This window comes from Eptatretus burgeri, chromosome 18 (genome assembly GCF_056783735.1).
Source record: "Eptatretus burgeri isolate ZD-2024b chromosome 18, Ebu_testis_v1, whole genome shotgun sequence".
NCBI classification, from domain to species: Eukaryota; Metazoa; Chordata; class Myxini; order Myxiniformes; family Myxinidae; genus Eptatretus; species Eptatretus burgeri.
This window is the reverse complement of record NC_140978.1, coordinates 21,411,640-21,424,547: the sequence shown is the minus strand read 5'-3', so window position 1 is coordinate 21,424,547 and position 12,908 is coordinate 21,411,640. Positions and strand designations below refer to the sequence as shown.

Genomic DNA, 12,908 nt, shown 5'->3' with positions numbered 1-12,908 from the left:
TCTCATATTGACGTGTGTGTGTGTGTGTGTGTGTGTGTGTGTGTGTGTGTGTGTGTGTGTGTGTGTGTGTGTGTGTGTGTGTACCCATACACTCATGTGTATGTTGTTTACACAGAGGCATTGCAGGGAAGGATTGTGGCACGATCATTCTCACTGCGGAAGAGCTGGGCAATTGTCGAGTAAGATTCTCTTTTCTTCCACGGCACACACTGCATACAGGCATAATGCTATATTCTATCTCAACATGTGCATTGGCCCGTTTAGTTATCCCATGTAAGCACATAGTTCGATCAGAATGTTCAGATCCCAGATACTGTCGATTTGGCCCCTGTTTCCTGTCCTTATGCAACATGTTGTATTTGAATATCCTTCTCCCTGAGCCTTGGTGTAAATAAAAGAAAAAAAATTTCTTAACTAACCCTAAAGGATAATTGTGTGCATGCCATTTCTGGACCGGCTGGACTGCATGCTCATATTTAGTGAAGGACGTTGCTGGAACCATCCAATGCAGCTATACGGCATAGCAGTATATACTAGTATGTTGACTGCCTTTGGTGCACTGAGAGCCTCAAAGGTCACCATGAGACTGTGACCAGCCTAAACCCCACAGCAGGTTCAGGCAAGAATTTGTAATTTTCCCAGGGTGCCGAGCACGTGGTCTAATTTTGCAAATGACGCTGTGGTATCTTTAACCTCCACCACTGCTCCAGAAACCAAGGTTTGCAGACAGTGCCTCGGCTTAACATCCCATCCGATGGACGAGACAACACCCTGCCTATGAAGTACCAAACCGATAAGTTATACTTGGGTGATCAATTGTCAAAACCAAACTAGATGGCTTTATAGCAAGTGGGTATTTGGAATGGGCAGCTGTCTCTGCTCCATGCTATTGTAATTACAAGGCATTTAGACATAATAAACATGATAATTACAAAATGCTTTAATCAATTTTTCATTGGTATGTTTAAGTTGGGACTGTAACCTCATGTTTGACACCTTTGAGCTTCTGAGTTACAACTTATTGCCAGTTAAACCTTTATACATAGCATTCCAACACATCGTGTTGTAATATCACAACATGCTTTGTCTTGTTCACAGAGTATGGAAGTACTGTTAACAACAATCCTACAAAAGGTGTTTGGCCTTTCTCAAAAGGAGGATAACATTTTAGTCAATTAAAATTTGTACAGAAATATTATTGTGACATACTGGAAGACAGTATATGCAACTTGAACTGTCGATGCACACTCACCTCTGAACTGTCTAGCCTGGATTTGAATCCTGACCCGGATATAAATTGTCATCTTCGTGTTTCTCAGGAAGGATGGAGGCATCAATGTGTGTACCGTCCCTTGGATGGACGTTAAATTGGATGCCCTGTCTACTGGCATTAGTTGGTGGCCCTTAAAGATTGCGGTGTCTTCCGTGAAGAGCAGGTGAGTTATTGCTCACACCATGGCCAAATTACAAATTCCTTCCTGCACTGTAGGTAACAAGTGATCTGGTCTTCCTTGGAGGTTCCTTGACTCAATGTTATATTACTTGCTATCTGAAAGTGTGGTTGCTGTCTGAGCAGCAGCTACTGCACTATAAACCAATTGACCAGATGGTTTGTAGGTTCCATGGGAATGGTCTTCTGCAGATATGAAAGGTAACCAGTTATGACTAAATTATGATATTATTTCATCTTCGTATTATTACAAACATTTGTCATGCTATAACAAATTTAATTGCATACTAGTGGGTAGCTCCATCCTCAGGGCGGGAGTGTCCTCGGCCAATTCTCAGTTGGCAATGTGCTGTGGCACATTCTTGGAAATGAGTTTCCCATCCTATCTGTTTATGGTCCTTCATCTCAGAGTAGTTACCAGGCAAAGTGATCGGACTGGTCCGCAAAAATGGAGAAATTATTATCCAAATAATAAGACTGATGAGAAATCCGAAAAAAATATCAAAAATAATTAATTTTCGATTGTATTTATTTATTTTTTAGAAAAATATTTCATGGAAACACAAGTAGAGACCCCTTCGTATACCCTCTGAACATTTAATGCCGATTAGTCCAAGGGTTTTAAAGTAATTGCCGGACAAAAATACATACAGCACCACTTTGTTTTGAGTGTACATTGAAAAGAAATCGCTTTCACCAAGACTGTAGGCCAATCCTTATTTAACTAGAAGCGCAATCTGGAGAGCACATACCTCTGCCACGTAATGCCTGATCCAAGAGAACATATCGGGCCCATTACATTTTCAAACTAGAGGGGGAGCACTCGGGAGAGTGCAAAACCTCCGCCGCCAATACTGCTGGGTCACTCAAGTGAACCTTATATCTTATTCATTAAATATGTCAACAGTGCTGACAGAGTTATTATATAGTTCTTTTCTCCAACATTTTAAATTTTATTTGGGGGGGGGCTGGTTGGAAATCACTTAAAACATGTAGAAATGCAAAAAAAAAAAAATCAAATATTTTTCAAATAAAATCGAAATTAAAAAAAAAAAGTTGCACAATTTTTTTTTTTCCTCGAACAATTTTTTACTTTTTTTTTGGTTGAAAATCACTTAAAACATGTAGAAATGCAAAAACAAATAATTCTAATATTTTTTCAAAATGGCCGCCATAGTGGCCGTATTGGACTTTGGACCAAGTCCAAAATCTAATGGCATGATCCTTGGACCATACCTAATCCCCCCACCAAGTTTCGTCGAAATCCGTCGAGGAGTTTTTCCGTAATACTGTTCACAAATAAACAAGCAAACAAACAAACAAACAGACAGGGGTGAAAACAGTAACCTCCATCCATCTTCGATGGCGGAGGATAAATATCATGCGATATCTTGTTTTTGGCCATATCAATGGTGAAGACTCACTTTAAAAATTAATTAATTCTCGTATCCAGATCTGGATGCAGATCTTTACCAAAATCAAATCAATTTGGCGTGGTCACACACCCAACCTGTCCACCAAGTTTCATCCAAATCCATCTGCAACTTTTTGAGATATCATGATAATATCTGCACATAGACAGACAAACAGACAGACAAGCCGGTAGGCGGCGATGGGTCGCCAAGCATGGAAACTATAAGATATAGAGCAAAATGGATGTCATATAGCAGATAGGGAATCACCATAACATTATGTATGTCAAATCTCATCCAGTTCAAACTCCTGATAACTACTCGGTATCCATTTGAATGAAAAGTACCGAGAATGCGGTTTGAAATCGGAAATCCCCAAAGTTCGAGGGGGTGCTGTGGGTGAACAAAGATCTAAATCGAAAATCCGGCTCGATCGTTTGTGCACAATGTATTCCAGACGATGAGTGTGAATTTTCATGACCATCCGACCATAACCCTAGGAGGAGTAACATTTGGCGCGAAGGCACCTCCAGCTCTCGCATATTATCGATTTTTACACTAATTGACCTTTGACGCCTGACCTAAGCGAAATCCGTCAATATGTCCTGAGGCAAAGTTGTAGTACTCATTGAGTACCATGAACCTGCAAAGTTTCATTCGTATCGATGAACTCACCTGGTCGCTAGGGGGCCTTCAATTTTCGCGCATACCCTAATTGTAGGGGGCGCTGCGGGTAAAGTATTCCATATATCACAAAATCAGGAATATATTTGATAGAGCATCACCTGTAGATCATTCGTGCCAAATTTCATAACCCTACGTGGGATAATGGCTTTCGGAATTGATTTCGCGTGAACAGTACCGATTTTGAAGGTTTTTCGGTTGTTGCTAGGGCACCAAAGTGTCCCTAGCAACCATCACAATTTCCAAAGCACTAGGTCATAAGATGTACCTACCACCCGAGTTTGGTCAAAACCTGCCCACGTTTACTACCAATTATGCTGATGACAAACGAACAAACATCCAAACAAACAAACATCCAAACAAACAGACAGAATTACTGACAATAAGGGTCAACTATTTCGGTGACCCAACAAACACACAAACAAGAAAAAGACATCATGCAGAGCACAATACTTGCAAAATCCATAAAACAAATTTAACCTCAAAAATAATTGGTGGTTGAAGTCAATGACCAAATTTGCAAATCCTCTTCAAATTTCAATTGAATCGGATGAAAATTTACAATCTTAGAAATTCAGCCTATGTTGTGCATTTGGCCAAAGTTAACCTCAAAAATAATTGGTGGTTGAATTCAGTGACCTGACATGCAAATGCTCTTCCAATTTCAAGTCAATGGGATGAGAATTGAGGATTTTAGAAATGCCATCTCAGTTGTTGACCTTGGGCCTATGTTGACCTTGTGGTTGAAGTTGACCTCAAAATAGTTAGCTGGTTGAATTCAGTGACATGAAATATAAATCCTCTTCAAATTTCAAGTCAATCGGATTAAAATTGAGGATTTTAGAAATCTCACATAAGTTGTTGACCTTTGGCCTATGTTGAAATTTTGGTCAATATTGACTTCAAAAATAATTGGCTGGTTTAATTAAGTGACCTGACATGCAAATGCTCTTCAAATTTCAAGTCAATGGGATGAGAATTGAGGATTTTAGAAATGCCATCTCAGTTGTTGACCTTGGGCCTATGTTGACCTTGTGGTCGACATTGACCTCAAAAATAATTAGCTGGTTTAATTCAGTGACCTGAAATATAAACCCTCTTCAAATTTCAAGTCAATCGGATGAAAATTGAGGATTTTAGAAATCTCACATAAGTTATTGACCTTTGGCCTGAGTTGACCTTTTGACCTCAAAAACAATAATCTTCTTCCTTATGACAAACTCTACCATGTGGTGGTTTCGTGAAGATCAGTTTAAAATTGTGACCTGTCGGTGACAAATAGACAAACAGAATTACAAAATCGACTGACCAATCAATATACTTGAAAAATGTTCGATTTTGTAAGTAACATGAAGAAGACGTTGTGCAGAGCATGATACTTGCAAAATCCATAATACAAATTTGACCTCCAAAAGAATTGGTGGTTGAATTCAATAACCAAATATGCAAGTCCTCTTCAAATTTCAAGTCAACCGGATTAAACTGACAATTTTAGAAATCCAGCCTATGTTGACCTTTTGGCCTCTGTTGAGCTCAATAATAATTGGTGGTTGAACTTAGTGACCGGATATGCAAATCCTCTTCAAATTTCAAGTGAATGAGATGAAAATTCAGAATTTTAGAAATCTCACCTTAGTTGTTGACCTTTGGCCTATGATGACATTTTAGTCTCTGTTGACCTCAAAAATAATTGGCTAGTTGAATTCAGTGACCTGAAGTATAAATCCTCTTCAAATTTCAAGTCAATTGGATGAAAACTGATGATTTTAGAAATTCGGCCCATCAGGGCCTATTTGTTCGATTTTGGTGAAGATCCGAATCCGGATCTGGATGTGAGAGTTATTTAATTTTTCATGTGATTATGCTTGGTGTTGGATTAATGGTTATGGTGGTGAGCTTTGGATCCTAGGGTCCTGAGTTTAAATCCTGCTTGGTTGTTCAATTAATACCAGGTGGGGTTAACTCGACCTGTCATTCCTCCGAGGCCGGCAAAATGAGTGCCAGCATGCTGGTATACTGTGTCGGAGTGGCGACCCATCCAGGATTGTGCCCAATAGCCAAGGAGACTGCTTAGGCAGCACCAACGCTCTGCACAGAGTATGGTCCCAATCTTCTCTTCCTCTCATGTGATTCTTGACCATTGAGAGATGGGGCTCAAAAATTATTATATTGCATGATATTTCAAAAAGTTATTGGGCCCGATATGTTTTCATGGATCAGGCATTCCATGGTGGAGGTATGTGCTCTCCCAAGTGCCCTTCTAGTTGGTGATAGTGATATCAGGGATCTTATGAAAATGGGAGCCAAATATGAGGAACCAGTGATTTGGCCATGGAGTTGTATTTGATCTTCTATTGTTGATTCTGTATCTGAATTTGTTCATAAAATGTGTAAAAAGTTTCGGTTATCTACAAATGATTTTATTACATGGTATGATGGGTTGTGGAAATTTTGGACAACAGGATTAAGTTTTTTTAGTCGTCGAGACTTGTTTTCCCAGGATAGGTCAAGACCATTGTTGAGTTATCTTAATGTTCAAAAGGATTTTCAGGATCTGTATGATAAATATGTTACAGCTCTGACAGATAAAGCAGCTAATAATTTTGTGTTATACTGTAAAAAGTTTTACATGGAGGTTTTATTAAGGGAGTTAGGTATTGAGAGAGTTAACATTACTAGTCCAGGAAATAGCACATAATTATGTTCCATGTCAAAAGCATCTCAAAGCCATAATCGCTGAGCATCAGGAAATTTTGAGTAATAATTTTAACATTAAATATAAAGAGGTAAATTTATGTAGTACCCATTTTTTGGGGATCTCAAAGCTTCATAAAAACCCATATAAGTTTAGGTTTTTAATGGGAGTTAGACAATGCACTGTGAAACAATTGTCAGTTATAGTTAACTCAGGTTTTACGAGTGGTTAGGGAGCAATTTAGGAAATATTGTTTTGTGATTAGTAAGAATTCTGGTATTAACACTTTCTGGAATATTAGTTCCACTTTTGAGTTTTTAGATAGGATTTGATTCCTCAATGTTATATCTGTTGATGTTTTTGATTTTTCCACTTTGTATGCAAATTTGGATTTCGTACTGGTTTAGGGTGCACTATTTAGTGTTATTACCTCTGCCACCGAAGGTGAAGGCGGTTATGTTTTCACCCCTCTCTGTCTGTTTGTTTGTTTGACTGTTTGTTTGGTTGTTTGTGTGCAGGATATCTCAAAAAGTTGTGGACGGATTTGGATTAAACTTGGTGGACAGGTTGGGTGTGCAACCACACCGAATTGATTTGATTTTGGTGAAGATCTGAATCCGGACCTGGATGCGATAATTGTTTAATTTTTAAAGTAATTCTTCACCATTGAGAGATAGGGCCAAAAATGATTATTTTGCATGATATTTCAAAAATGTATTGGACCCGATATGTTCTCATGGATCACGCATTACGTGGCAAAGGTCTGCGCTCCACCGAGTGCCCTTCTCGTGGTTAAAGTTTTTAGCTCTTATAATAAATTTTTATGAATCAGGTTTGCTCGGTTTAATTGTTTTGACCAACAAAAATTTGAAGAAGCTATTAATTTTGCTTTGTTTAACACTATTGTATCTTTTGGTGGGAAAATTTTTTCAACAAAGAAATCACATTCCAATGGGTGGGAACTGTAGCCCCCTATTCGCAGACATTTTCCTGGTTTTTCTGAGTTTTCATTTGTGCAGAAGTTGATGAAAGAGAAGAAGTTCGGTTTATCTAAAATATTATCTTCTACATGTTGTTATATTGATGATATTTGTGTGATTAATTATAAGTTTTTTGATCGGCTGATTCATAGGAATTATCAGGAAAGCCTAATGGCAGAGAAGAGGAGTCATGATGATTGTGTAGTTACATTTCTGGATGCGCTGGTCAGAGTTGGAAATAATTGTCGTACAAATCAAGCTGATCTGTTCATACAGATATTGGAAATAATGAAAATAATTATTTCCCACAATGACAAAATAATTTAAAAACAACATTTGAAATATTTAATTATAATAAATAGAAATGATGGAAGTTGGAAATAATTGTTGTAGTACAAATGTGTATCGTAAAGTTTACCATTTTAGTTTTCCTGTTGTCTTGTATACTGTTACGGCTGTGGAAATTCGCAGAACACCATAAAGGTCCTTAGATCAGTTATGCCGGGAAGTGAGTGTTCAGATAGGTTTCCCCACTGTTGTTCAGAGCAAATTCTTCGTGTTAACCGGGCTGTGATCCTTTGAGATAGTGTTTTTCTTTTCCTATCATTATTTTGGACCAACCACATCTCAACCACCATTACAACAACCAACATCGCTCCTAAATCACCCCAACGCCAACCACGCCACCATTACAACAACCACAATCACCTCAACCGCCAACCACGCCACCATTACAACAACCACAATCACCTCAGCCACCAACCACACCACCAATCACCTTCTCCACAACCACGCTACAACCCTCTCTGCTCATTAAAACCGTCTCTACAACAGGAAAAAGAACCAGGGATCTCGAGAACGCCAAGGAAAAAAGAAGGAACTCCGACGGCGCGCGGATTTTCCCACCTGTTTTTCCCGCGCGCCGATCGGGGAGATCGTTCGTCATTGGTCGGTTCGTGGAAGTGAGGCGCTGGAAATAAGGAATGCCCTTTTCTGGAAGCTTCCCGCAGGAACTGGAAAGGGGGCGGAGCAGTAAAACGGGGAGGAGCGAGGCGTTGGAAAGGAGTAATATATGGGCGCGCAGGACACCAGTTGCTTGCTTGGTGCTTTTTGCTCGGTGCTTTTTGATTTTGTTCTTTTGTCTTCGGGGAGCTTCGTGGTGGTTGGAGCTTCGTGTCTCATCAAGTTGGTTTTGTCGTCGAGGTGGTGCCTTGGGTCTTGTCGTCGAGGTGGTGCCTTGGGTCTTGTCGTCGAGGTGGTGCCTTCTCCTTGGGCGCGCCAAGTCGTGTGGGTTGTGTGCGGTGGCCCGGGTCGAGGCGCGAAGGACGCGGATGGGAGGCACCGCTTACCAGCTCTACTGCGCAGCCTGCACACCCGGGAGGAGAGCACCGGAGAGAGCTCGCCTACCATCGCACCACGAGGGTGCAGGTAACCTGCATCGGTCTCGTGGGGCCCGTTCGGTCATCCAGGCTCCACGCCACATAAAGGTCTACGGACCCTGTCTGGCGCTCTCGGCTTTGAGGGTGGCCTTTTCCTTGTTTTTGAGTGAATGATGTGGCGCCAATCCCCGACAAGTAGAATTGCTTAAGTGCCTGTAAATAATAATAATAGTCGGTAGTAGTGCTTTTCCTTGCTCGTGTCTTTGTCCCCATCCCGTGTATGCTTTTCTGTATACCTGCATGACTGCATCATTGCATACGTGTTGCATGTAAATAATAAATTTGCTTGGTTTAAATGTATCCCGTTCGTTGCGTCCTTTCCCTTATTGGAATGCCATCTTGCATCGCGGAATAATAGTTGGGTTTTAAATACCCGTTAAATAGAATCGGATCCGGCGAGGTCGGGCGATAATACCCGCTCGGTTATCACTGAAGAACGGAACGGACCGCTTAAGCGGTTTGTGTCCAAGCCGACCTGCGCCGAGGTACGGTCTCCCGGTAGGCTACCCGCGCAGGTACTTAGGTATATCGAGATTCGGCGATTGACCCTATTTTGCGTGGGTAGAAAATTGGCTCGGCCGTGGAGGGGTTGAAGACCCACCCGTGACGGGGTTCCGGAAGGTCACGACTGAATTGGCTGTCCGGTGGGCGACGCGGATGCTATTAGGGAAACGCGGTCGATCGCACGCCGGTGGGCACGAATTCGTAACACTGGTGTTCAGGAGTGTGGGATTCAAATCCATCCCGCCTCCAACTAAATTAATGGGAATCGGATCAGGGGTGTGTGGAGCGATCCTCGATTGCCATCAAATACGAGCTTTTCAAAAATTATTCCGAGAAACAAGATGGCGTTTCAAGGCGAGTGGGTGCAGGGTGGTTTAGGATTAGAAATGTGTAGTGATGTAGGATCCATGGCCCGGGACGGTTCTTTTTATGATCCCACTGCGAATTTTAATCAATGGGGGAACTCACCCCCATATACTGAGCATGGACTTTGCCGACAAATAAACTCGGAGTCGCACAATGGCGGCGCGATCGCACCTCAGCGCAACACGGAGCAGGCGGCTATTATGAGCGTAACGAACGGCACGGCACGAGTCGTGAGCTCCCAGTCACCGCTTCAAACCACGTGGTCATGGCAGGCGAGGCAGGCGGACATTGGCGGGCTTTGGGCACAATTGGAGGAGGAATGGAAAACAAGGCTGGAGGAGGAAAAGTGGAAACACAATTCGGAATTAGAAAAACTGAAGCGAGAGGTAGGAAGAGGCAATCGGGACAGAGAAACCCTAGAAGAGAAGGTACAAAGAGAACAGGAATATCAGGAACAACAAAAGGAAAAAGCAAGGTTGGAGTATGTGGAGATGAGAAAGATAAGGGATGAGATGAGCAAGGAAAGGGATGAAATGAGGAAGGAGGCACAGAAAGAGAGTGAGGAAAAATTGGAAAAAAAGTTATGAGATACTGGAACACGAAAATAGAGAGAGAAAATTACAAAATGAACTGAGGATGTTACGGAAACAGAGAATGAGACGTTGAGGGACCACACTGAGCAAATCAAACAGTTAGAAGCCAAAGCAAGGTCAGAGTGTGTGGAGATGAGAAACGAGGAGAGAAAAAAAGCTTCTGAGTTACTGAAACACCAAAACAAAGAAACGGGATTAAAAAGGGAACTGAGGATGTTGAGAGAGGAAAGAACGAGAACGGAGAATGAAACGTTAAGGAACCACACTGTGCAGATCGAACAGCTGGAAGCAAAGGCCAGATTAAAGAATGAGGAACAAGAAAGAGTACTGAAAGAACAAGGAATGAGACAGGAGAAGGAAATCAGTCAATTGAAGGAAATAACGAGATTGCAGAATGAGGAACAAGAAAGACAGTGGAATAGAAAACACAAAGGAGAAGGAATGAGACAGGAGAAGGAAATCGGTCAATTGAAGGAAATAACGAGATTGCAGAATGAGGAACAACAAAGACAGTGGAATAGAAAACACAAAGAACAAGGAATGAGACAGGAGAAAGAAATCGGTCAATTGAAGGAAATAACGAGATTGCAGAATGAGGAACAAGAGAGACAGTGGATTAGAAAACACAAAGGAGAAGGAATGAGACAGGAGAAAGAAATCAGCCAATTGAAGGAAATGACGACATTGCAGAATGAGGAACAAGAAAGACAGTGGAATAGAAAACACAAAGGAGAATGAATGAGACAGGAGAAAGAAATCAGCCAATTGAAGGAAACAACGAGATTGCAGAATGAGGAACAAGAAAGACAGTGGAATAGAAAACACAAAGGAGAAGGAATGAGACAGGAGAAAGAAATCGGCCAATTGAAGGAAACAACGAGATTGCAGAATGAGGAACAAGAAAGACAGTGGAATAGAAAACACAAAGGAGAAGGAATGAGACAGGAGAAAGAAATCGGCCAATTGAAGGAAATAACGAGATTGCAGAATGAGGAACAAGAGAGACAGTGGAATAGAAAACACAAAGGAGAAGGAATGAGACAGGAGAAAGAAATCGGCCAATTGAAGGAAATAACGAGATTGCAGAATGAGGAACAAGAGAGACAGTGGAATAGAAAACACAAAGGAGAAGGAATGAGACAGGAGAAAGAAATCGGCCAATTGAAGGAAATAACGAGATTGCAGAATGAGGAACAAGAGAGACAGTGGAATAGAAAACACAAAGGAGAAGGAATGAGACAGGAGAAGGAAATCAGCCAATTGAAGGAAAAAACGAGATTGCAGAATGAGGAACAACAAAGGCAGTGGAATAAAAAACACAAAGGAGAATGAATGAGACAGGAGAAAGAAATCAGCCAATTGAAGGAAACAACGAGATTGCAGAATGAGGAACAAGAGAGACAGTGGAATACAAAACACAAAGGAGAAGGAATGAGACAGGAGAAGGAAATCGGCCAATTTAAGGAAAAAACGAGATTGCAGAATGAGGAACATGAGAGACAGTGGATTAGAAAACACAAAGGAGAAGGAATGAGACAGGAGAAAGAAATCGGCCAATTGAAGGAAATAACGAGATTGCAGAATGAGGAACAAGAGAGACAGTGGAATAGAAAACAAAAACTATATGAATTTGAAATTAACCAATTCGAGGTGGAAGCAAAATTGGCGTCCACGGAGATTGAAAAACTCCGGAAAGAGAACGAACAACTCAAAAATCTCCGAGAAAAAGAATGACTTAAAAAGAGCCAGGAAATGGAACAGTGCGATAAGGTGGGACGTGTGATATCACCACAAGGAGAAATGTTGGTGGTGCAGGACTTGATCGACACCACTCGTCGGATGAAGGAACAATTAGGACCAACCCTAATAAAGGAGACACAAATAAACTGGAGAAGGGAGAGGTATTGCCAGAGACACGGGAGATAGACCGAATTGAGAATGAATTAAATAAAACGAAGGAGGAAACAGAGACGAAGATCCAGGAAGAAACTAATATACATGAGGTGACTGAGTTGGCAGAGACACGGGAGATAGAGGGTGAATTAGACGGGATTAAGGACGAGCACGCACACATTGAGGTAGTGGAGGACAATGGGGGTGAGCTGGCAGACTGTGTCGTGACCCGGTGCGAGCAGCTGGATAGCCTCCTTTTGGAACGGAGGGAGACGCTAGGCACCCTTGAAGCAATTCACGACCAGGTGGGTCCGGTCATGCTGAGCGAGTTAGGAGGGGCGACTGCTGTGGACGGGTGCATGCGCAGCTTGGGGGGTGTGAAGGCCCCAGGACCCCTTGTGGTGGCACGAATACCCAGTGTGATTGTGAAGGTGTGCGTGGTTGCGAGTGTGCCGAAATGCGTGCTTCCCAGCACGCCATGCATAAGTGAAGGGGCGTGTGTGGATGAAGCCCCGTGAAAGGAAGAAACACCATGTGTGCGTGGAACCACGTGTGCGAATGAGATGGTCTGCGTGAGTGAAGCACGGTGTGTGAGAGAGACAGCGTGTGTGAGGGCGCTGTGTGTGAGGGAGATGGCGGTTGGAATGCGAGAACGCGCAGCCGCGTCTCCGAGTGGAAGTGTCCTGGAATGGTGTGTGAGCGTCGTGACACGCAGATGTGCGTGGGTGGAATGGAGACGACGACGGTGACAGAGGGACAAAGGCCGAGCAGCGGCCATAGCTGTTTTGGGAACCGTGCCGGGTTTACCCAGCGGCGAGCGCGAGGTTCGTGCCGTGCTTCGCACGAGACCGCCGCGTGCACGGCTGCGGGAGTGAAACTCGGTCTGTAAACG

General features: G+C 42.3%; 1 protein-coding gene across 8 annotated transcripts in view; it reads left to right on the top strand.

Annotated features, from left to right (window-relative positions):
* Positions 1 to 12,908, top strand: part of LOC147008707 (copine-9-like) — a 180,031-nt gene that overhangs the window by 37,187 nt on the left and 129,936 nt on the right. For all 8 annotated transcript variants that reach the window (XM_085863431.1, XM_085863434.1, XM_085863433.1 and 5 more), the window contains one exon: positions 116 to 179. In XM_085863431.1, the coding sequence (XP_085719557.1) occupies positions 116 to 179 (64 nt within the window). The remainder of the gene's footprint in view (positions 1 to 115; positions 180 to 12,908) is intronic.